At 39.0% G+C, this 26121-nt stretch overlaps 1 protein-coding gene across 1 annotated transcript in view; it reads right to left on the minus strand.

The window, feature by feature from the left end:
* Positions 1-278: 278 nt before the first annotated feature.
* LOC109414261 (glutamate decarboxylase) overlaps positions 279-26121 on the minus strand; it is a 72871-nt gene continuing 47028 nt past the window's right edge. The window contains exons 4-7 of the mRNA XM_019688075.3: positions 23979-24547; positions 23832-23899; positions 10663-10741; positions 279-2830 (exon numbers count right to left, since the gene is read on the minus strand). Coding sequence (XP_019543620.1) covers positions 2312-2830; positions 10663-10741; positions 23832-23899; positions 23979-24547 — 1235 coding nt within the window. The 3' untranslated portion in view covers positions 279-2311. The remainder of the gene's footprint in view (positions 2831-10662; positions 10742-23831; positions 23900-23978; positions 24548-26121) is intronic.

Raw genomic sequence — 26121 nt, forward strand, 5'->3', positions numbered from 1 at the left:
ACGTCACGCTACAAATATGCATTTTGAACACGTTTTTCTAATGAAAACTAAATGTTCAATAGGTCAAATATATCAGAAATTTTACAAGGAATCCGAATATGAAAAAATATTGTAAGGTTTACGCTCGTTTTGATGAGTTATAGTGGAAATTATGACTACGAATGCGTCAAAACGTTGTAACGTCACGGTAGAATGTGTCTACACCGTAACGCACCGTTCCAAGGTGATCTACCCACGTTACAGTGATCTCGCACTCGCGGTAAAGAAAACAGCATTCATTTAGTGGGTTACAGATATTTATTTACTTTTTTTCTGTGCAATGTGTTCAATTGCATTTACATATTTTTTCATTCATTTTAACAACACATAACATCTATTGTGTTTCTTAGCATGGCATAGTGGTCTATAGTTAGTGGGCTGTCAAAGTTCAATTTGTGTTTTTTTTTTCATTTTGATTTATGTTTCGCAACATGCTTATTTTTCATATACATTTTTTACGCTCAATTTGATGTTGGGTTTTGTTGTTTAAAATATGATTGAGCTACCGCGACGCCTTTGCATTGTTCACGTTTGGGAGATGCTTTCGTTACAGTTTCGGTTTGAAACTGTACATGTGGTTCCTTTGCTAAATTTTACTAGTGATACTTGTGTGACTATGACGTTCTTTTCTTTCTAATTAAACAAGTTTGTTCAGTTTCAACAAATCAAGCAACTAATTAGTATGATTTGTGTTTCTTACGTTGCTTTTAAATATACGAGTTATGATTCCCATCACTCTCGAGATGAAATATACATTATGGTGAAGGAGAGCTTTCTTTCCAAACTTCGTTACTATACTACTGATTAAAGCAAGTTCGTCAAGAGCTTGTTAAGTTCTCTCTGCCCTAGTTCACCACGATAGACGGTATCTGAGAATGAATGCGAATCATGGTTTTTAATTAACATTTCATTTGAAGGAAGACTTTGTGATTTTGTCGTTTATTTTGTGTTTTGATGTTCTCAGCACTAGCAATAAATGCTTGGAATCAAACTGCTCGTTTTTTTTAAAATAAATTCATATACTCAAACATAACTTTTTGTATATAGGTGATAAAATTTCAAGCACTTGATCATTAAATTACGCTATATTGAATTACACTTTGTGTCAGTCACTAGTAGTTTCGTTTGTCGATGGATGAACGTAAATTTGGACTCTCTAACTGAACGCAGGTTTAATACTGTATCGTGACCTAGATCTTTGGCAAATACTCGATATTAACAAGCTCAGAATCAGTTTCATTACGCATTTCTAGTTAACAATTTTTGTAACGTTCAGTCGTTATAGCATTCATCGTTCCAATTCCGCTGGCTGTGGGAATATGAGGTTTTAAAGCAAGTGGTTTCTTGTATGATATTTGCGCAGTTATATTTACATCATTCACAACGTAACCGTGAGCAGAGGCAAAGGAACATGTAAATAAAAAAAAATAACAAATAATTTTCTTATAGTACAACTATACATACAGTTGGATGAGTTGAGCTCATCACCTGTTTCAAATTTTAGTTCATTTTATTGCACACTACACATTGATGAAATGTTCATTTTTTTTCGTTAGAATGATTGGATTTGGGAAAACTGATTTCGCAACAAATAATTAAACTTATTGATTTAAGGTATTTTGACTTCTGTCACCAGTCAGTATTCAATTGCGGAACAGGATGAGCATGTATATAGATCATGGGAGCATACGTGTACTTTGTGTATAGTATATATATTGTGTATATATATATTTTTTTCTTTCTGATTTATTCGTTTGCAACAGTCAATTTTAGTAAATACGGTAATTTGTTGTAGAAACTTCGTTCACGTCTGTTCGTTTTGACACTTCAATTGAGATATTGAACTTGGATGCTAGGTAATTGAAATTTACTATAATAAAGAATCGATATGTTTTATGGATGTTTTGGGGTTGATCAACATAACAATAGAAACAATTAATTAGAAGAAACATTCAAACTTAATTGTAATATTTTCTCTGTTACTTTCCTACATATTGATTTCATTCACTTTCCAATATTTATAACAATTACTTAACGCAAGTTAACTTATTCGTTACGGTATTTTTTCTTTGATATGTCATTGCAAATGATACTCATTGGTTGACAAATTTATGGTAGTTCACTAGAGTTGAATGAAACTGTCTCTACTATTAATTCTGGGCAGTTTCTCATCGATTTCAAATGCCAAGGTTGCTCTCAATACATAAGAGAGAGAGTCTTCCAATTTAAGACTAGATGGCCAACGGTTCAGTAAATTATTGCTATCGTCACCTTACAGATCCTGACCAAGACGATCAATTTCATTGAGCATGAAATCGACGTCCGACCTTATGACGGCTATCGAAGAGATAATTGACCGGAAGAAGTTGGGGCGTCGATCGTCTGGCTGGTATCCGACCATCAGAGTGCCGGACTGCATCATCCGGGATTTGATGATGGGACAAATTTTTCCGAGCTCTTTCTCCTTGTTAGCGTCATGAGGAACTCCACGCAGTCTCTTCGGGATGTACCAGAATGAGACGTTCACACACTCCGGTTCCATGATCAGGTAAAATTTGTCCGACTGTTCTCGAATTCGTTTCACTTGATATTCGGCTAGCTCCATCAATTGATCCATCGCCTTTTCGAAGCCATCGGTGCCCTTGGAACGCCACTGGAGCCATAGTTTAAAGATGTCGTTGTGGCGTCCGCATTGGATCACTTTATCACCAGTGTCGTAGCTGATGTCATAGAGCTTATCGGTCATGAACAGATACTCAGCGGACATCTGGTTGCAGCTGATCAAAAGACCCTGTGAAAAAAAGATTTATAAACCAATTTGGTAAAATAACTATCATAGAAATGTACTGAATATTTCAGGAAAAGCTAAAATATATTCGTAATGGAGCATTTGAACAACTCCTTACCAAACCAACAATTGTATAACAGTCTACGGTTACGACAATCGAATAAAGCAATGTAAGATCAATTTTAGTTCATCAGAGCTCCAACATAGACGTTTCTTTAATCACCCATAAACCTATCACGATAGCCCAAAATCTATCACTTAGTGATCTAACTATCCGTAAGTTGTGTCGAGGAAGGAATTTGTAATTACGGGTAAGTCTGGGTCCTTGGACTCAACAGAGAGCTGTGTAAGGGATTGTATTTGAAAAAGAAACATCTATGAAACTTCTTTAGAACTTCCAGCACTGCAAGGGTAAAACATTATTTTTAATTAAGTATGGACTTGCTGTATTATTTATTAGTCCAAATTCCTATTATCCTGATTATAATGGGTTAGAAAGTTAGCATCATAGGGATTCTAACAATTCTATCCTTAATCTTCCTTTTGCATCACGTTGGCAGCAGCTCGCTGACGTAGTGTTCGTTTTGGGTCAAAAAAAAATGACCCTACCGTTGTGCTTTTACACTTTTTCATGGTTTTTCAACTTTATGACATCATAACTCCCAGAGTAGTGAATGGATTTCCACGATTTTTACACAAAATAATAGTGAGTATGTATGTATGTGGGCCTGTGGGGTCTTTTTTGACCTATTTCGAATTTCAACTCGCTGTAGTTTTTATTTAACGAATCCTAGCAATCTGAAATTTTCTGACAATTATTTTTTCGCGGAAATAAACCTTTCCCAAAAATAAAAAGTATTGAACGACCCCTAGGGGCGCTCCCATAAAAAAAGTTACAAATAAGACCCTGGGGTCATTTTTCACCCCAAACTTTGAACAGCTTGCAAAAATCAGTGGCTTGTCCGATTTTGGATCTCTTTGGCTCAAATGAAAGGGCCACAAGTCTAGTTTTCAAAACCACCAATGAAATCCGGATTTGGCCACTGTGGCCACCGGGAACTTGCTTCAACTGAAAAATGCCGCTTTTGAGACCCTAACTTTGACAAGCTATAACTTTGCAACCAAACAAGTAATCAGGACCGTCCAAGAATCGTTGAAAAGGTATTTACGTGGACTTTGATTATAGACATTAATATTGACTAATTATTGAGAACCGGTTCCGGAAATCCGGAACATCCGAAATATTAGTTTTCATCGTTGTTATGTGCTTGAAAATCCTTAAATGTATTCCCTTTACGCATTTTATTGCATAACTTCTCTGCACACTTCATTGAAATGAGAAACATATTGTTTAGGACCGTTTTTGGAGGGTTCTGGGCAGGTCTGGTCAATGCTGAATGGGTTACAGGGACTCCGGAAGCTGGTCAATTGGGTAACGACAATGAACTTTATATAGTTTTCGCTTCAAAACCCGGCGCCACATGGTTCAATCTTCGTCTGTTGTTCTTGTGATACTAAAAGAGATTTATAGTCATCTTCTTCTTCTTCTTGGCATAACATCCCTACTGGAAAAAGCCTGCTTCTCAACTTATGAGTTTTTTTAGCACTTCTACTGGAATTTACTGAGAGCTTTGTCTGCTAATCATTATTTTACATATGTATATCATGTAGCAGGCACGAAGATACTCTATGCCCAAGGGAGTTCCCTTGACGGCTTAATCTTTATTATATTATATGTTCTGGTATAGAAATGAACAAATGCTGATCTTGATCTTGTCTTGCGATTTTCGACTGTGAAGATTACAAATTGGGTTTCAAACTTTGGAGTCAAGAAAATAAATTCGCATGCCAATTTATTGAGACTGCAAGCCACATTAAAGTTCGTTCAAAGATGATCTCGATCTCGGCCATGGTCATCAGAGTAACTCAAATTGTGTTTTACACCGATAAATCATTTAAAATTTCCGCGGAGAATTTCTCTAAGAGCTTCTCAGAGAATCTGTTGAAGGCATTATCAGGTCGATCTCCTCCGGAACTTATGGAAAATTTATAAGAAAAAATCCGAAGGAACTCTTAGAAAGACAATTCACATCGAAGGGATTTTCGGACGACCGCCTGAAGAAATTTCCTGATTTCCTGAGATTTACTGAAGCAATTTCTGCTAGACAGATTCTTGGTAGAAACCCTAAAAGAATTAGCGGTGGAACTCCTAGGACAATTCCTGTGGAACTACTTGCGGAATTCCTGGTGGAACTGTTTTTTGTTTGTTTTTTTTTTTTTTTTTAATTAAAGAAATAATAAAATTATCTTTTGGATGAATTACTGGTGTAAGGCCTGGTGAAATTTTTACAGAACTTCCCGGTGAAGATCCTCAATGATTTTCGGTAGGAAATCTTGGAGGGTTTCCCAATGAAAATCTTAAAAACAATCTAATAAAAGTCTTTGAAGAATTTCATGTGGAGTATCCATAAAAACTATGAACCAGAAACATAGGGCATTTAGTGGAACTCCTAGGGGATTTTCCGGTGAAACTTCTCTGGGTGTTCCTACTATAAATTCCAGAGGAATATCCGGTGTAACTATTGTAAATTCAAGAGGAATTTCCAGAGGAGCTCCTAGAGGAATTCACGAAGCATCTGTGTTGCGGAGCTCCTACAGATATTCACAGCAAAACTCTTGAAAGACTATCTGATGGAGCTCCCAGAAAAAAATTCGGTTAAACTTCTAAACAAATTTACGGTGAGAATCCAAGAGAAATTAGAGCGGAACTCTGAATTTTCACACACAAAAATGCGTCATGGAGGGGCAGTGGTCCGAAAATCAAGATTTCATTATTACGTAATAACTTGATGCTGCATAGAGAAATTTCCGAAGGAACTTTTAGAAAACTTTCCGCTGAATTTTCTGCGAAAATTTCAGTGCACTATTTGGCAAAACTTGTAGAAAAATTCCCGATGGAATTCCTGCAGGAATGTACGGTGGAGCTTCTACAGTAATTACTTAGTATTCTCGGCGGTACTCCTGTTAGGAATTTCTAGTGGAACTTCGAGAAGTATCCCCAGTGAATAATACTTTCAAATGAATTCTTGACAGAACTTCGCTAGGGATTAAAAGTTTATCTTCTAGAGGAAATTTGCGGCAGAACACATAGAGAAGTATTTTGAAGAATTCTTAAGGATATTCTTTTTGGAACTTTTAGAACGATTTCTGAAGAGATATTCGGTGGAACTCCCACAAGAATTTCCGGTATAACTCTTGCCGGACTTCCCGATGCAACTTCTAGTAATAATCGATGAAACTCCCAGAGAAATTCTCTAGACGAATCCCTAGTCGATTTCCTAGTGGGATCCTTGCTGTAACTCCTAGGAGAATCACTGGTGAATGTCTTAGAGGAGTTCCAGTGAATCTACTGGAGGAATTCACAATGGATTTGATGGACCGATTCACTGTGGATCAACTACTACAATTTCTGGATATTAGCGGAGGGGGGCCTACAAATATTCATAGAGGATCTTCGAGTGAAACTTCCGGTGTAACTGGAAGTACTTCCGTTGAAACTTTGAGCAAAATTGCCAGTGAAACTCTGACAGGAACTCCTTGAGGAATTCCCAGTGAATCTACTAGAGAAATAACACTAGTTTACAGCATTTTTGAACTCGGTAAGCTGATGATCATTTTTAGTGTAGAATCATGCCCTGAGTTCGAAAACGTGAAGGAAAAAATTACAGTAGAGCGGATTTTTTTTCGACTTTCCATACCAGGCTGTCGATTTGAATCGATTTTTGTTATAATTTTTCAGCAAAGTTGCTCCCTTCATGCATCTCTATTTCCGTAACCAATGCTCCGATTGAGCTGATTTTTTAAAATAACTGGCCTACATCTAAGGTTTCAAATGTACGTCGAGAAAGATTTTTTCAATTATTTTTTTCTTACTGCAAAAAATACAAATCTTCATTATTTTTGGATATTTTGCTCAAATTTAAGGAGATAGTAAATATCATATTAAAAAAAAACTATAGAGCTCGATTTTCAGGATAAGCTCAAAAACTGATCTACCTAAAATTTTTCAAAGCACGATCCTGATATAAGAACATAATTATGCATAAAAAATTTTGGTCGATGATAGAAGTTCATGACTTTCATTTTTTTTTTTTGTAAACTAGTCTAATTGGTGGAAGTAATAAAAAAATTTCTATTCAGAATTCCTAGGAGAATTCGTTACGGAACTCCTAGACGATTTTCCTGAGAAACTCCTTGGGGCATTCCCGTTGTTACTTCGAAAACAGTTCTTAATTCAAAAAAAAAAAATACTACTGGCGAAAGAATTTCCGGGGTAACCTCTTCTAGAGGGATTTCTGGTGGAACTCCTAGAAAATTTTTCGTTGGAACTTCTAGAGCAATTCTCGCTGGAAGTACTAGAGGATGCGACTCCTGCGGGAATTTGCAGTGGTACTAACAGTGTTGGTAAAAACTCAAATTCACAAATCTCATGGTTGAAGTGTTTCACGCGCGATTCTTGACTCGCCAAACTCACCGCTGAAAAAATCATGCATGAGTTGACTCGCGATTTCACTCATTGCTTTATTTCTTGATGTTCTTATTATTTACATCAAAGTTTTTAGGATTGTATGACAGAACAAAAGCAAATCTAGCATACAATAACATTGAATGCCGTTCAAATTGATTTGGATTCGTTTTACCAGCGAATGAGATTTTGGCGCTTGACTCGTGAGAGCGAGATATTGTATGAAAATCTCGCGCTTGAGAAAATGATTCAGAATCGCGCGTGAGTTTGCTCACGCAGGAGCGGTTCATGAGTCTGCTTTGAGTGTGATTTTACCAACACTGGGTACTAATACAGAAATACGAGGTGGAACGCCTATACGAATTTCTGTTGTGAATCCTACTGGAGTTTCGATCAGAATCAGAACTCCTGAAATTTCTGGTGAAATTCCTTGAGAATTGCTGGATGACTTTTCTGGTGGATTTGATGGTGGGACTATTGGAAGTATTCCTTATGGAACTCCTTAAAGGTTACCAATAATGGAACATCTAGAGCAGTGGAGCTCAGCGCTTCTCGTATTTTTCGCAACATTTGGTTAGAAATCAATAAAATCTGAAGAGATGTGTTACAAATTTATGCTTTATCCAACGCCTGGTGTTGTAGCTAACTGGTCATGGAGAAAAACCTGAGTTATATTTTCAATCTTTCGAGATTTGCTCGATTGAGTAAAAAATTACGCCCGCAGGCCACACTCATTTTTGTCGAAGTTCGTCAAGTTACGAAAAGTTGCAAAACTTATTTCAGTTTAGTAACCTTGAACTACTAAATGACCTCGATACTAAGCTTCAGTTTGAATACTAATTTGCTTGTCGTTGAAGTGGTTTTCGATAAGTATTAAGCAATTTTGTTGATGAATTGCGTAAAATGCTGAGCACCACTTCTAGATCAGTGGTGCTCAGCATTTTTGCTGGAGCTCCTGCGGGCACTTCTAGACGAAAAATAGGCTTCGTGAGAGATTCTCGTTTGAACTCCGTAAGGAAATCCTGGTGAAGCTCATCGTGGGAGCTCCCGAAGGATTTTTGTTTTATTTTCACCGGAGATGGAAAAAGCCGGTGGAATAGAGCAATTTTCAACAATCCTTCCTCCAACTGACATGAAACCTCCTCATTACTTCATCTTTGTATTTAATAGTTTGCAATAACAAATTTCGAGTTCATTTCCAGTGAGAGTACATTTTTTTGGAAGTTAGATTGCTACATCTACAATAAGGTGGATATATATTTCATTTTGACTTTTTGAGGGTTCATTCACAAATGTCATAACGCCAAAATTGCCCTTTTTGACACCCACCCACCCCTTCGTAACATTGTTTATATGGGAAGAAAATTTTTTTGTTCGAGCTGTAACACCATGAACTACACCCACCCACCCCCTCCAGCGTTATGACATTTATGAACAAGCCCTGCCTCCCCCACTTCAAAAATGTTTAGTAGGATTTTGCATTTTAAGGGGGCAGATAAAAAAATATTTATCATAATATCGGGTCTTGCTAAAAATTCTGTAACAAATCTGATGAGTTTTTAATATTTTCCAGATTAAATGGTTTGTTATTTTTATCCCCCCCTTCCTTGACCAGGAGGTGGGACAAAAAGTGAAATAAATATTTGTAACGTTGAGAAGCAGGCTTTTTTCCACAAGGGATGTTATGCCAAGAAGAAGAAGAAGATGACTATTAATCTCTTTTTGTATCACAAGAACAACATACGAAGATTGAACCATGTGGCGCCGGGTTTTGAAGCGAAAACTATATGAAGTTCATTGTCGTTACCCAATTGACCAGCTTCCGGAGTCCCTGTAACCCGTTCAGCATTGACCAGACCTGCCCAGAACCCTCCAAAAACGGTCCTAAACAATATGTTTCTCATTTCAGTGAAGTGTGCAGAGAAGTTATGCAATAAAATGCATAAAGGGAATACATTTATGGATTTTCAAGCACATAGCAACGATGAAAATTAATATTTCGGATGTTCCGGATTTCCGGAACCGGTTCTCAATAATTAGTCAATATTAATGTCTATAATCAAAGTCCACGTAAATACCTTTCCAACGATTCTTGGACGGTCCTGATTACTTGTTTGGTTGCAAAGTTATAGCTTGTCAAAGTTAGGGTCTCAAAAGCGGCATTTTTCAGTTGAAGCAGGTTCCCGGTGGCCACAGTGGCCAAATCCAGATTTGACCGGTGGTTTTGAAAACTAGACTTGTGGCCCTTTCATTTGAGCCAAAGAGATCCAAAATCGGACAAGCCACTGATTTTTGCGAGCTGTTCAAAGTTTGGGGTCAAAAATGACCCCAGGGTCTTATTTGTAACTTTTTTTAGGGACTAAGGAAGGTTAAGAAAACTGCATGGTACCAATACTGTAGCATACTATATCGTACATGATTTCAATAAATATATGCATTTTTAGATGGTTCAGTGCTATCTTTGGTTTTATGTGCAGCGTGATTTTGTAATACAGACAGCCTGAAAAAAAGGGACCATCAATACTTTATTTAGGCGAAAAAGTCATTTATTTTTCTTTCTTTTTTTAAAAAAAAAAAGACACGGACACGTTTAATGCTTCCAGTGAGCTATTTGCTCTTTGAAGGAAGCACGATACTAGGACAACGGACTAGCATGCAACGCCCAGTGGCACAGCCGAAAACTTTTCCTGACAGCTGCGGCGGGAATCGAACCCGCGCTCCTTAGCACGATGCGACTAAAGGCTTGATGACCTTAGCCGCACGACCATGAAGCCACACATTTATAATGTATAACGATACAAATATTCGATTGTATATGCTACGTTGAATAAATTGATCAACCGTTTGAAATTTATGGACTGTAGAAACAATACAGAGCAAATGTTCTGATACGTTGTATACATTTTTTTATTTATTCGATGTTTTTTCGCGTCTTGATAAGCAATAAAGAGTCTGTTATACGTTCCATCGCATTGTTTAGGGGCATTTTCAAATGCACGCTAGCGCTAGCGCCACCTAGCAGACACTTCCGAACTAAATTGTTCATCACAAGATAGATAGACAAGGCCTGGATTTTCCTAACATAGTTGTTGAAAACATCATACTTTTCAAAAGTAAGAATAACGAAATATGCGAGAATATATGTTGGGGTTCAACGAACCCCAGGGTCGCAAGGCTTAAAGATATTTATAAATGTACGAATGTACCTATGGTCGAAGCATTGCTGGAGAAAGTTGCCAAAACTTTTGAATATTCAGAGAAACACAAAAAATGTATATTTTAAAGGTCTGCATTCCTTATCAATACTTACATCCTCCTTGAAGTGAATAGTAGAGCACTGAAGTAGAGCACCCATCAACTTGTGTGGATTCCAGGTGACCGAGTCCGCTCTGAAAGACATAATAAAAGATGACATAAATCCATAAGTAATTCCGAAACATTCATAAATCTGAGCGCCAGCAACGAAAACAATCTGCTCTAACCATAGCCAGTCAGTCAGCGAGCCAAGTCAGAGTCATATTTCATGCTCAAAACCAGAAGGTGCTTCCAGCTTCCCCTATTTTCTCGCTCGAGCATAGACACGTGCCACAGACAGGAAGCACCCCCTCGCCAATTGTTTGATGTGGCAGCAAATTTTCCCGCATAGTGATACCCGAAGGAGTGTTTAAGAATTAATTTTGTACACACATTTTATTATTTCACCCCTCTGTTATTTGTAGCGCCGGCGGGGCCAGCCGTCACCAAAGCACAATGCATAGGGCAGCAAGGACGCGCAAACACAAGCACACGCAACAGGGACACTTTTTGTCGTAACCATAAATGCCGGTTTGGAGATCCTTCAAAAGGGTAGGCAGACAGACAGGAAGGTCCAGAATCTAGCTCGTGTGAAGTGAGTTGAAAGATGAACGTTGTGGTGACGCGAATCCCCTTATCGTTGTTTGTTCAGTAACACTGAATAAAATGAAATTTAAATATTTGACTTTAAAGAACCGGGTGGCAGAGGAGATGGCAAAGCGTGCAAATCTGTAGTTCTGTTTAGTCTGGATTCAAGATTTGGAAGACATGTGGATTTCCTTTTTTGTTTTGTCTGCTGCACGCTGCACCAACAGTCGTGGCCGAGTGGGGCAGTCTTCTGACTCGAAATCAGATTCTCTCTGGGAGCGTAGGTTCTTATCCTACCGGCTGCGCCATTGCCATTCTCCAACGACAAGTAAATTTTGAAAATTAAAGTTTAAAGAAATATGCCACCCATCTTTGCCGATAAGTAAAATTAGGGTAATTTGAAATAAGAATATGCTAAAGGACAATTACGCAATTAGCCTTCCTAATGCATTACGTTGGGAACAGCTCGCTTACGTACGCAAGTAACCATTAAGCCGTAAAAATGGCATTAAGTCGGCTCCATAGTCGAATGTAGAACCTGGCTAACAGAGCTAATTGGTTCTATATCCTCTTATAGAGCTGCTAAAAAGCCACTTTTGGCGAATTATTCGGCTGATATACGGCCAACTTTAAAATATCGTAAGTCTCTGGAGTGAAAGTTGTCAAAAGTGAGACAAAGAAAAAAGAAAAAAAAAATTGTTTTTCTCCTGTTCTTTTCTAGCTTCCTTCGCTTCCATTGAAGTTGCTTTTTTGCTACTTCATCCAGATTCTAGCGGTTGTCCTCCGGGTTCCTGATCAAGTCCAAGTCCTTTCTCATCTGCTCCACCAATGCACCATGGGAATGGTGTAATGAAACTAGTATTTAAACCATGAAAAACAAAATAGTTTGGGCATTTCGTAGGTTGAAAATGATATGGGATGAGGATGATTCAGTGGTAAGCTTGGTGGTGACAAATGCATGACTTGATTCAGGAGATGCCATGTTTATATAAATGGTCGGGAAACCTTTCAGAAGAAGAGGGAAACGAGCTGGAGTTTGTCATGATTGAAAAAAAAATGGAATAATCAAGATAAACAGATTACATTATCTATTCAACAACACCATTCCGATAAACATTCCAACAACAAAAATACTCCCGTTCCGCCAATCCCATCCGACATGATTGTATAAAATGTATTGATCATGACCGACTCGAGTTTGTTTTGGTTGAAATCTATTTTGATTGATATAAACGTTGTTACCGAACGGTAACCAAACACTTTTGATGTGGGCAGTAGGGACTTACACTCAGCGAAGTAAACTACCAAAATTCATCAAAATACCTTATGAAATTTAGCCATAACTGTTAAGTATGGATGCCATAAGAATACCTTATGAAAATTGAACATGCTTATTATGACCTAATTACATAAGATAAACTTTTCGAAGGTTTTTGTCTGTATTTTCCTTCAATGTTGATTTGTAGTCAGTGTGTTATAATTACTAAATGTACTCTTGTCTAAAGTTATCGATGTAAGGAATGCCATATCACGATGAAGAAATTTATGTATAAAAATGTGTTAAGATAAATCTACGAAATAAATAAAAATAATTAATAATTAAAATAAGATAAACTTATGAAAAGAGCAGAAAAATCACAAAATGATGCAGACTGGAATCGATCCATGAACGTCGAGATCACTGAGCTTGTGCCCAACCCACGTGGCTATCGACGCTTGAGAATATCGTGTTGCTAAATGTGTATAAAAGCCAAACTGTGAGTCGATTCTGCGTCATAGACCGACCTTGAAAATCGTTCTAGGCGTTATGAATTGTTTAAAGGCTATTTCATAAGTTAGACCTTATGGTAATCTTAGGTTTATTTGCCTGAGTGTAGAAAAAAAGAAATTAACGATCAAGTCAAAGCGCTATATCGACACGACAACAGTGAAGGCTCAACGAATTCGTGGGTGGTTCAGGTGAAATGTCAAGCAAAGGGCGGAAATGAAAAAAAAAAAAAACGCGAAGGATTGAAGAGTGAATATGGTTCGGGATGGATCGGGTTCAATCGTGAAGGCATTTGGTATCAGAGTGGCGAGACAGAAAGTTTTGTCTTCGGAAAATCACAAAGTGTGCCCGTAAACATTCAGATCTACCGTCCGGTCTTCTGGGAGTAATCCAGGTTGGATTTGAGGACCAATACGCTTACCAACATGCCAACCCACCTCCCCCCCCCCCTCGTTATTGGGGGCGGGTGGTTCGCTGCAAAGCTGTTTATCTGGGCACGGATCACGCCCCGCGCTTTGTACCAGAAGCCTTTACCACAATTGTTTTCCGGCCCCGTGAAACAATTGGCCACTTCTGCCGGAGCCCCGTCGCATTCGAGGCTTCCATAAAATAGGCCGTCTGGAAAAATCCGTGCCTCGTGTTGTCCAGAAGTCCGACCTACAGCGCAAGACCCTGTATTCTGCCTCGAATCCAGAAGAGTCCAGCGTTGTCTTCGCCGGACCGTCTACGTACAGTTCTACGAGGTGTCAGTGGGGGAAATCACTCGACGCCACGACGCCACCACCCATGATGCCTGCCACGTCCCATTACTGAACAAACCACCCTCCCCCCCCCTGTTATAGAGTAGATAGGAATAAAATAGGTATGTACTAATGTAACCACTTTTCAGGACCACCCTCATCCGAAAACTTTCCCTCCGTTAAACGCCCTGGTACCTGGGAGCAAAAGAGGTCTTGTGTGCCCACCCTGTAAGTGGCCGCGGCTAAGACTAGCTGCTTAGGGTTTGGGCTGACTCCTTCAGGGTCAGCAGGTGCTCCCAGGGTCATAAGCAGTTTCAACGTCATGTGCTCCAAGCCCTGTGACAGCACTGGCAAACTTCTTTACAGATTGTAGGCTTTATATAGGCTTACAGGGCTTATTTTAGTTCTTACTGGTTATAGTGCCTATAAGCATTAGGAATTCTTATATAGACCTATTTAGCACTGAATAGCTGTTTAATGGCCGTTATAATGCTCAGAACAGTGCTTAGTGGTTACCTGGGTAGTGTACGGTTTGGGTCGAACATGGCCCTACTGCACAATCTTAAGTTTTCGAATTTTCCCGGTAGATGGCGCTGTAAACGTGCAATATTCAAACGCTTTGGAATTTTTGTAGGTGACTATATAATATGCCAAACAACTTTGTCGAAGACCGCAAAGTGACCCAACGCCTGTGAAAAAAGTTATACCCTAGGTAAAGGGAGGTGAAAGAATTTTGATATTTTTCCAGTTCATGTAAAGGAATAATGTCAATAATGAAATCTCAATACTTTGCCTAGGGTATAACTTTTTTCACAGACGTTGGGTCACTTTGCGGTCTTCAACAAAGTTGTTTGGTATATAGTACCCTACTAAACTACCGAAGCGTTCGAATATTGAACGTTTAAAACTTAAGATTTCTGCATACATTTGGCCAAGATTTCCCATAGAAACTTCAAGCTCGTTAAGCGCCCCTTAGGCTTTATCGATTTCGCTGAAATTTTGAACGTTGATTTTGGGAGTCCAAAACAGCTGATTAGGGAGGTAAGATTTGGAATTTTTCATTTTTTTTTTGTTTTTCATATAAGTGTGGGCCACCCTACTCTGTAAGGTAAGGTGTAAAAGAGTGGTAAGATGCCGTTTATAAACTTTGGTCATTTTTAATGATAAAGCAATGTCTGCTTGATACTTCAGCGGAAACACTCACGGTTCGAAAAACTTTTTATTATTTTTTTAGAGTTTTTAAAACTTCGTTCGTAAAACTCAAATGACCATCTGCTATGGACAATAGCAACCATGCGACCCCATGTGTAAAAATTCTGATGATTTTGTTTTGTTTCTAGGGAGATTGAGAAACATATGGAGCCGCATGGTTGCTATTGCCTTTGTTGCCCGTGTTAAGTAGCATCTTTCCCCATGGCAGATGGTCATTTTCCACTACTTGAGTTTCACGAACCATGTTATAAAAAATCTAAAAAAAAATAATAAAAAGATATTCGAACCGTTTCCGCTGAAGTATCAAGGTGATGATGCTTCATCATTTAATGGCGAGCACGAAAAACCGGAAGTTGCAAGTTTCATGGGAAATCGAAAAAAAAATCCCGTGGGTTTGGCTGTCAAGCTTCTAGAAGGATATTTTATGCGACAATATCTTGACACAGATCACCCATAGTGATGATCAATTCACATTCAAGAATAATTTTAAGCCTTGGGCCCTTTTACCACACCAGAATGTATTTTCGACAATGTTTCATGTAAAGGTGATCTACGTTACGGGCTCCGCTGAAATTCCATTGCAATTTTGCATACAATCTTTAGAGGCACAAATCTGACGAATGAAGTATCGAACCAAGCCACACTTGTTAATCCTGGCTTTGCTCACATGCAAAAAGAGGCAGCTTTTAGAAATCGAGCGCATTTGTTTGCGAATTTTTAAGATTGATGTCCTTGAAAATGTAAGTTGGGGTCGCGGCAGCCATATTTGCACTCTCTGATGTTTCTTCTTAAAAGGGAGCATCATGTTGAATTTGTGAATTTTATATTGGACGAGCTGTCAAGCATTTAGACATCTGCCAAATAGTCGGATCCTAAGATCTCTTGAAAATTGAATTGAATATGTAAGTATCAATATCTAATCATCCGAACAATTGCACAAACAATGCTCTTCCGGGTAAAATACATTTTTTCCTAAAATTCTAAAATCCGATTCTTGTGTATCCAAATGTATTCTGTCGAATAACATTTTCTCTTCAGCTCAGATCCATAAGTCTATCGAAAAGTACACGTTGTTCAGTAATATTCATCAATATTGAAAGTTATTTTGCGATAAAAAATCATTAATGATGTTTTTTATTATTTATTATTAACATAAAAAATGGAAGAGGGAAATCCCCCTTTGAAGTTTTTTTTTATAGGAATCGTATAGATTAACTACAATTTCACATAACAATCGACTTCAGACGTTTTCAAGTCTATAAATACTTATTCAGCACGCTCAAAGGCAGACAAAAATCAAACTTTCGGAAATTATAGAATTATGCAAATTACGGAAAATATTTCGCCTAAATCTTTGTTCATATAACTTTCATGCATTCCCTAGTAACCATTAGCACTATATTTCGCCACTTTTGGCTCACAGGAATATTAAGCGGCCAATATAGAGCATGTCTGCTCCTTAATAGCATTATATTCGCCTACAGGTGAATTATCGTGCTTCGTGGTTACTTGGGTTCTCCTACAGAGTCAAGGATTTGCTTCTATGATTGGCTCATAAAGCTTCATAGTAAATTTTCCAGTCGCAGGTGTCAGTATTCTCGGTAGAGTATTAAAAAGTCAAACACTCTCATACCTAGTTGTGAACTGCTTCGTAACTGTTCTCCTTACAATAGAGAAGAACAAAGTAAAGAGCTGTAATACATTTGTTATGTACTGCGAGCTGCGAAGCATGCGTAATACGCAAATTGGCCTTTCCACAGGGGTCGCCCAGATTGTTAATGCAATGAAAAAATCCAGCGCAAACAAGTAAGGCTGGGATTAATGAAATGTGCTTTCCATCTGTGTTCCATTTGTCCGTAACGAATTAAACTATATAAATCAAACCTCCAATAAAAATACGTTGCAACATGGCCGGAAAACATATTTTGAACACCTGATTCAAATAATTAAATAAATTATCGCCTTGCCTGGAAGAGTCACATCAGTCAATGATCCGAGAATGGAATATTTCTACTATCTAAAAGTGGTTTTTCAATTGCATTTCCCAAATTGGTTGTGGCATGTTGGAAGGATTATTCTGAAATTGAAATTCATCCGCTTCAGTTCGGAAATCCAATGAATTAACCGGAGGAGGTGACACCGAGGTTGGAAATGTAAATGCTTTTAGCTTAATAGCTTTGTGGCGGGGAGTGAACTTTCAAATTAATTCAAAGTGATTTGACAATTTAGATGTTGTGTTTAGATTTTGTGCGGTTTGATTAATTGCATTAGAGTTGTGTTTATTGTTTCCATCCGAATACATTTCGAACATTACTGAAAACGGGATAGACGATAAAGTCCTCTTTTAAGTTTTTTTTTATAAATTATTATTTTTATTTATTTATTATTGTGGATTTCAGCACCACACTAGATCATCTTTTAACTGCTTAAACACTTCCTCAGTAACTAAGAGCTTTGTTTGCCAAGTGGTCATTTATTAATTCGAACGAATAATGGATAGCAACGATGATGTTCGCCCGTCCAAGGAAGTCAAAGAAAACTTCCGTTGTGTAAGGACAGTGAATCCAGACACCTTCAGCTTGGTTTTTCTAAACACCCTGCTCTCAACATTAGAGCTCAGATTTGAAATTGGTGTTTGCGAATTATATTACAAACGCGTTGTATAGATAACAATCAAAACGGTGATTAACTGAACCAGCTGGAAGATAATATTTCTTTTTCTTTTTAAATGAAAGGCTTGTCTTTTCCTTCAAGGTTTTTCCTTTAGTTGATTTTCGTAACTTTTTATTACATATAAACACAGCCACCACGAATACGAATCGAACCGTGCAAGAGTCATGCTGATCAGTTCAGTCGTTCGTGACTTTTGTTGCCTCAAAGGGACTTCAAACTCATTTTTATATTTATAGACTAGCTGTCCCGGCAAACTTTGTCTTGCCAAATTGTGGTGGTTTGACAACTGCAGAGGTCGTCATTGCATCGCACTCTAGATTAGTTTCATTTCTATCGTGCTAATTTTCTTCGCAGCTCATGAAAAAATAGTATTTTATCTATTTTCTTACATTACACAGTTAAAATAAAAGTGTAAATTTAAGTGTATTTTGATGCACATATTTGGAGCATCAAAATAAACTCAAAATTCCATCGCGTTTTAAATTTACACGAGTGGATATGCGAGGCAAATCGTGTAAATTTAAACGCCATTGAATTTTACATGAAGCACAGCACGCAGCTCTCGTGGTATGTTCCTTTTCCCGTTCGTTCCCACCGATCCCGCTTCCCCGGCAGGTAGAAGATAACATGGTTTAATAAACATTTGTAAATCGTGTCAATATTGGGTTGAAATCTATGTTTTATTACGCTTGTTTCCATATTTAATGCAATACATGATTATTCAATTCGCTGAAGCAGCTGAGGTTCCAGTAATGGTTGAATCTCGTCGTCCGTCTCAATGGTGAGCGCCGCGGGCTGATTGCAACGAGCAATAACCGGCAGTTTTGTTGTGATATGCGCACATCTGAAAATATGCAATTTTCGAATGAAAAATCACTTTCACTCAGCAACAAATGCATTGCCTGTACTTACCTCCTACTTCAGATGGATTTTGAGCAAACGTACTCGCGTTTTCCTCAGAGAAATGGTCAAAATCAGAAAAACCTCAGCAGCGAAGCAATTTCGTGTCGGCCATACTACTTTTCAAAACGTATTGGGTTTGGAAGTTGTCAGTGTGATTTTACACGTCGATGGGAATTTAAAGTTTTAATGACTGAAAAATCAATGTATTTCAATGCGCTTTTGATAGATGCGTTGAAAACACACGATGATGTAATATCGTATGCATAAATGTGTAAAAATGTATCGTTTTTAATGCTCTTATTATGTGCATTGATTTTAACCTAATATTCCATCATATTGCTTTTTCAAGTAATGTAAATTTACTTTTCTCATACTTTACACGCAGTTTAAATTTAAATATTTTTTGCTGTGTTGAACGAAAAATTTCTTAACTTTTTTTACATATAACACCCACAGCCACCATAAATACGGATCTAAACATGCAAGAGTCATCCTGATCGGTTCAGCCGTTTGTGAGTTTTGTTGCCTCAAAGGGACTCCAAACTCATTTTTATATATATAGATAGATGTAACATACAGCCTACTGTGATTATCTTTCGGTTCGGACGCCTACTTTGCAACACTCCTCCTCGAACGAATCCGGTTTTACTCCTAGGCCGCTACGTAGCTTCTCCAGACGTACACGTTGTAACGGCCGCCCTAGGTTCACTCAGAGCGACTGATGCAACCGGATGTCGTAACTGACGCTCAAAATCGCAGCATTATCGGGTACGTAGAACAGAGAATGAAATGAAGGGTTCGGCGAGGAGTGCAGCCGTATTGGAAGATAAGAACGCAGTCGTTTGAAGAACAGTGATCGGTAATGCTGCAGCATGGAACCCAACAGAATATGGAACGCTGTTAATAGATGCGGAATCAACAGACTCGCTTCTATCGGGAGAGACATAAAACGCCATCTGGTAGAAGTAGAGTACGAGGAAATCGAATCACTGACTGTGTTGTTCTCAAGATACACGGAAGCTCTACCAGAAGTCCAACGCATCCTGTAAAGCCGAATGTAGTGTTTTTACAAGTAGGAAGGATTGTAATGTCTACGAATGCTATAGCGTTCTAGTTTTTACATACATGTCTAGGAATACCTAACGTCTAACTAATAGGCTTTCTCTGGTATAAATACCGGTGGTCATTGAACCATAGAGGCTTGCAGCAAAAACCTAACCTTATCGAATTCTCATACGATTTGTAAACATTGCCCTAAATTTTTTTTGAGGGCAAGGACGGCTTTATGGACCGACGCCGAAGGAGAAAAAGAGAAGGAGACAGTGATGACGTCAGCGTGCAAGCGCTCATACGGCAGAATCAGTAAAAGCACAGACAAACAGAGTAACTCCTAGGGATAGATTTTTTACAATGCTGTCACAGATGGAACTGGCTTGCGAATCACGGCAGCACATGAAAAAGTTTGCTTCGTTTCCTAATATCTATCGGCACAAAAAAAAATCACACCATTTGTTCCTCGTAAAAATAGACTGAATCTCCTATACATTTTGGTATTTACCCCGGGGGAATATGACAAAAAATGAATGATTCAAGCCTTAAAACTCACCCGAAGGTTAAATGAACAGCTGAGACAGACAGGCTCTAGATTGGTTTGCATCAACGATGCGTGCAAGAAGATTCAACTTTTATCCGTAGATAGCGCTGCGACAGCCTCAGCGGAATGGGCATTCTTGATATTATTATTCTTTGCTAATAATCCATTCTCTCCGCACGAAACCATCGACCGCCTCGGTACGACTACACAACGAAGAAAATCAGAATCTCATCAGATTTGTTAGGAAAATTTCACAAAATCAGGACATGTCCTGGCCTAATCAGGACACATGGTAACCCTAGGTACGACCCAGAGCGACTAAAGCAACCGGATGTCGTCACTGCATACGCGCATTATCGCAGCATTATCGGATACGTAGAACAGAGACAATGAAATGAAGGGCTCGGCGAGGAGTGCAGAGCCGTTTTGGTGGAGAATAATGCAGTCGTTTGTGGAACAGTGGTAAGTAATGCTGCAGCATGGAACCCGACAGAATGTGAAACGATGTTAATAGATGTGGAAGCAACAAACTCGCTTCTATCTGGAGAAAGACAAAACGCTATCTGGTAGAAGCAGAGTGCGAGGAAATCGAACTACTGTGTTGTTCTCAAGATACACGGAAGCTCTCGCAGAAGCTCAGGATGCGTTTGGCTAAGCCCGAATGTAGTGATTGTCTATAAGTAGTAGCATCGGAAGGATTGTAATGTCTACCAATGCTATAGCGTTCTAGTTTTTATATACATGTCAAAGAATACCCAACTTCTAACTACCGCATAGGCGCCAACTTAGGGGGGGCGAGCATGGTTTCGCCCCCCCAATATTTGACGATTTTTCGATTTTCCCAAACATAAAATCAAAAAAATCAGGCTTTGCCCCCCCCAATAATTTGACCAAGTTGGCGCGTCTGAACTACCGTCTACCCCCGTTGGTTTGAACGACACCTCATGCAAACCAACGGGGTTCATTTTTTAATTTGATCTTCTGGTTACCCTATGGACATCGAAAAACACACTGATGGTAACCTTTTTTTGCTGTTTTGTTTTAATTCTGCGTTCCGTTTCGACCCGTTCCATGAGCAGAATGACGTTCGAACCATTTTTAGTTTGAACGATGCGCAGATTAGAGAGGGTCAAATTTAAAAGTGTTCAGATTAGATGCGGTCAAACCAACGAGGGTAGACGGTAATAGACTTTCTGTGGTATAAATACCGGTGGTCATTGAACCATATGGCAAAGACAGTAAAAGCCTTGGACTTGTTTACACTTTTATTATTCTTTATTTGAAGGATTTAAAATCGACATGTACAGGTATAAGGACGAGAGCTTCCTGATGGACGAATGTTAAATGATCGAAAGAGAAAAGCAGCACTTCGATGACCGGTGAATAAATGCAGGAACGGCAGATCAAGGCTGGAGGGAATGGCTAAGCTAATGCAGCAGTTACCCCGAGCAGGAACGAATAACTGACGAAATACTTCAGCATAATAAAGCCAGGCATCATACGCAAATAAGATATCGATAGGATTTCCTGGCAAAAGAAATAGGTAATTTTGGTATAGTGCAGCTATTGAGTCCGACAAAGAATACTTCAACGAGTTAGGCATCGTACTGGCCATAATCGCATAGTTGACGTAAGCGCCATTGCAGTTTTCAACACACTTTTGAAATTTTAACAAACATTAATGAAATGTTTATGATTTTTTTTTCACGTTGATATCTAGCTAGTGATTAGATCTTGTGCTCTATTGAATAAAACTGGTCACAATTATGCACATTTGATAGATATTAGCTTGCGAATGCTGACATTGTCAATAGTGGTTACGTTAACTGTGCGATTTTGGGCAGCGTACATGAAGTATGTGTCCTCCGGGTTCCGCGGAATCGACCATAGCACGCAGATCCGTACGATGCAGGTATGACTTGTGCTGCTGCTGCTGCTTGCTCGGTGATAGCGCGGGCTGACTGACGTCTTGCATGACAACACTTTGTAGAGTCGAACGTTTGGCCACGCTACCAAATTAGGGTCTTGTTCCATTTGGGCAGGTGTACCTATTTTGGGCACTTGCTGCTATAACTAACTCAATTTCAAACCGATTGATTTGAATTTTTGTATAGAGTTAGATATTGTACGTGCCTAATTCTATACAAAAATTCAAATCAATGGGTCTGAAATTGAGTTAGTTTTAGCAGCAAGTGCCCAAAATAGGTTCACCTGCCCAAATGGTACAAGACTCTATATACGACAGCCACACAAAGTATTTAACGCTATAAGGGGAAGGCTAGTTTCCTGACGAAACCGCTAATTTTGATGCATATTAGCATCCCAAATGCATTTTTGTATTATTTATAAAAATGGGCACAATCGAATTTTTTGCTTTTCGGAGCCGAAATTCGTTATTTTAAAATTTCGGTTACCAAATGATACTAATGTTAGTTCAGGCTGTTCATTAGGGTGGCCCACACTTATATGAAAAACAAAAATTTCAAAAAATACCAAGTCTTACCTCCTAAATCAGTAGTTTTGGGCTCCCAGAAGCTACGTTCAAAATTTGAGCAAAATCGGTTGAGGGAGCGGGGGGGGGGAAACTTGGCCAAATGTATGCAGAAATTTTAGGTTTTCGAATTTTGACGCTAGGTAGCGCGGTAAGCGTTCAATAATCAAACTCTTTGGTATTATTGTAGGTGACTATATGCCAGAGAACTTGCGCCACGGGCCCTGTCTACATATGGTAATATAGCACTTAATATTTTATGCATTATACCTCTAATGCAGAACTGATACCTTGTTTAGGTTAAAGCGAAGACAGCTAATAACGATTCCCGTTCCAGTCGGGGAAATTTTCTCGACACCCTGGGCATAGCGTATCATTGTACTTGCCTCACAATATACAAATTCATGCAATGGCAGGCAAAGGAAGCCCTTCAATTAATAACTGTGGAAGTGCTCAAATAACACTAAGTAGAAGCGAGGCAGGCCAAGTCCCAGTGGGGACGTAGAGCCATAAAGAAGAAGAAGAAGAAGAAGAAGAAGAAGAAGAAGAAGAAGAAGCTTATAACGAGACACACTGTCGCTGGCGACATGGTCGAAACGTCGCCAGTTTCACCGTTGGCCGGCCAACGACGGACCAGCTCATCACCCAACGGCGAATCCTCCATAACTGCCGTGATTATCTAGTCTCAACTCAACGCATTACCTGTTTATCGACCTTCAAACTTTACCTAAAACATGATTTCCCTTCAAACTTTATCTAACATTTTTTTTATTATGTTATTATGAATAACCTTGGGGGTATTTTTTAAAATTACACGTAAAATCGAATAGGTATAAAAAACAAATATTTTTCACAATGCTCTCACAGATGGGACTGGCTTGCAAATCACAACAGTAGAAACAGTTTTTCCCTTTCCTAATATCTAAGTATCAGCACAAAAAAAACCCACACCATTTATTGTTAGTAAAATTTCAGTCTCCTATACATTTTGGTATTTGCCCCGGGGGAATATGACAAAGGATGAATGATTAAAGCCTTAAAACTCACCCGAAGGTTAAATGAACAGCTGAGACAGACTGGCTCTAGATTGTTTTGCATCAACGATGCGTGCTCCCCGGATAAAAATTAAAAGGATGGCTGACAATCAGTATGTTCCCCGCTCATGTTTAAGTTTCAATATTCAGAAGAATAACCATTGCATAGAAAGTTAACTCACCGTTCTACTCCGGAGAATCTTGGATGGCGATACTTCTTCGAGAACAATAAGCCACCACCCCACGCAGCCTGTGGAAAAATGAAAAAAATAAAATAGGGTGAAAAATCAATCAGCCTTCTTCGGGCGGAAGTGTAATTTTCTACTCACGTCGACATGGAACCAGCAGTTGTATTTTTCACAGATGTCGGCTAGCGCATTCAATGGGTCAAATGCACCGAGCACCGTAGTTCCCGCAGTGGCATTGACAAAGAATGGAATCTGGCCACGTGCTTTTCGTTCCAAGATGAGACGCTCCAGCTCGGAAGGAATGATTCTGCCGTACTCATCCGACGGAACCATAACGCAGTTGTCGGTTCCAAGCCCACCAACGGCGGCACAGGACTTCACCGAGTAATGGCACTGGTCCGAGGTGAACATAACCAGCTCACCAGGTAAGGCACGGGCTCCATGGTCTTTGTAGCCTGGGAACATCTTATGCCGAGCGGCCAGGAAAGCGTACAAATTAGAAATCGAACCTCCGGGGGCGAGAATCGAGTCACCGCCTTTCCATCCGATGATTTCGCGCATTTTCGATAGAACCACATTTTCCATCAGGATAAACACCGGTGCAATCTCGTACGTGAACATGTTTGTATTGGCGGTCGCGGTAAGCCATTCTCCCGCCATTGAAACCACGTCCAGACCGCTGGAGAGTTGGTTGAAGAAGTGGGGATGACCTAGAAAGAAACAGCATGGTTGGTTATATTATCGATCCATCATAGTGCATGGATTGCCGGGATTATGAAATGAACCCCTCCTGAACTGAACGTAATCTTGATCATTAATTATTGGAGAAAATCCTCTGGTTTTAGTCTCTGCCCTACTTCATAGATAGGCATGTGCCGCCGCCGCAGGTTGGTTGTAGTGAAGGAAAATCTATTGCAATTTTCCGTCTCGTTTGAACGAGATTGGGGATACCGATGGATTTTCCTGATGGCTCTTGACGTGAGTTGCACTGTTGGGAGATTGTGATCATTTATTGAATGCAATGTAGTGTAATAATCCGGTAAGCTCTGTGGTAGATAACTGAAGAGAGGCTGGCAAAAACGACAGAAACGAAAACAACAACGTATAGATTTTCAACGTGCATCACCTAGAATTTCTATCACCATTTGGAAGACTTATGCAAATCCAATCATCACTCAATCTTCGTTGAGCATATGCCTCCAATCCCAGAAAACGCTAATAAATTCACTCCTTCGTAAGCTTCTGTTTGAACAAGGGATTAAAACTTGGACGAGTGTTTTAACACCACCAGGCAGATTGCACTAGACGAGAAAAGTGTGTTAGCAAACATCCCCTATACACTCTCGTCAATCAGAAAATCACAGATAAGGGACGTATCTTTCCCACCCTCATGTTGACATTATAACACCCCTTACGAATCCATCATCCTCACGAACACCATTTGAAAGGATGCCGGCCCGACGAAAGTATGAGCAAATTTATATTCAATTACCAAAGGCCTGTGGACTATTGCTGTTGACAATGCTTGTGTCGGCTGAATAGAGCTGGAGATTGCTCAATAGGCGGATGTGGTAGATGATTTGCTATCACTGAACCACGAGATAGAAGCCAAAATTTGGTTTGCGGTTCTTTTTCCATTGAAATGGAAATGCAACCAAACACGTACACACGTGATCTCTGGAGATATACATAATATTATCAGCCATGCAGCTTTACATAAATAAGGGTTAAAAAATGATTTTCGGGAATTGTAGGGCACCACATTTTTATACTCTCTATGAAATGTAATCAATAGAGTAAGATCAAATATTAATTATGTGGTTCGTTCTAGGTGTTAAGAACAACTAAATTTATTTGGTGACATGTGAAACACTCGCGTTTTAAGAATTCCAAAACCATATTCAGATTCAGCCTTATCAATTTTAGTTTGCTCAATAATTTTCCAATCTTGATCAACTTTATCCGGATTCAAAGTTTTCGGATTTGAACAACAAGGTATGTATTGATTTACGATTTACAGGAATTTCCTCTAGTAAACGGAGTATCTGTGTTATCACACAGGGCAAGAATGTACTACCCTTCTGAGCATATCTGTCCCATGTTGTTTTCAATGCTAGCCGTATTTGTCTCAGTCACAGAGTCATTTGAAATTAATTTGAAAATCATGAAGTGGTGCAAAAGTATCCATGAAAACATCTAGGGTAAAAACACTAGACTTCGCCCCCTAAAATTCTGCTCTAATCTTCGCCACTTCATACATAAAAAATGGAATCTGTATGAAGGG

The sequence above is a fragment of the Aedes albopictus genome, chromosome 2 (genome assembly GCF_035046485.1).
Source record: "Aedes albopictus strain Foshan chromosome 2, AalbF5, whole genome shotgun sequence".
NCBI classification, from domain to species: Eukaryota; Metazoa; Arthropoda; class Insecta; order Diptera; family Culicidae; genus Aedes; species Aedes albopictus.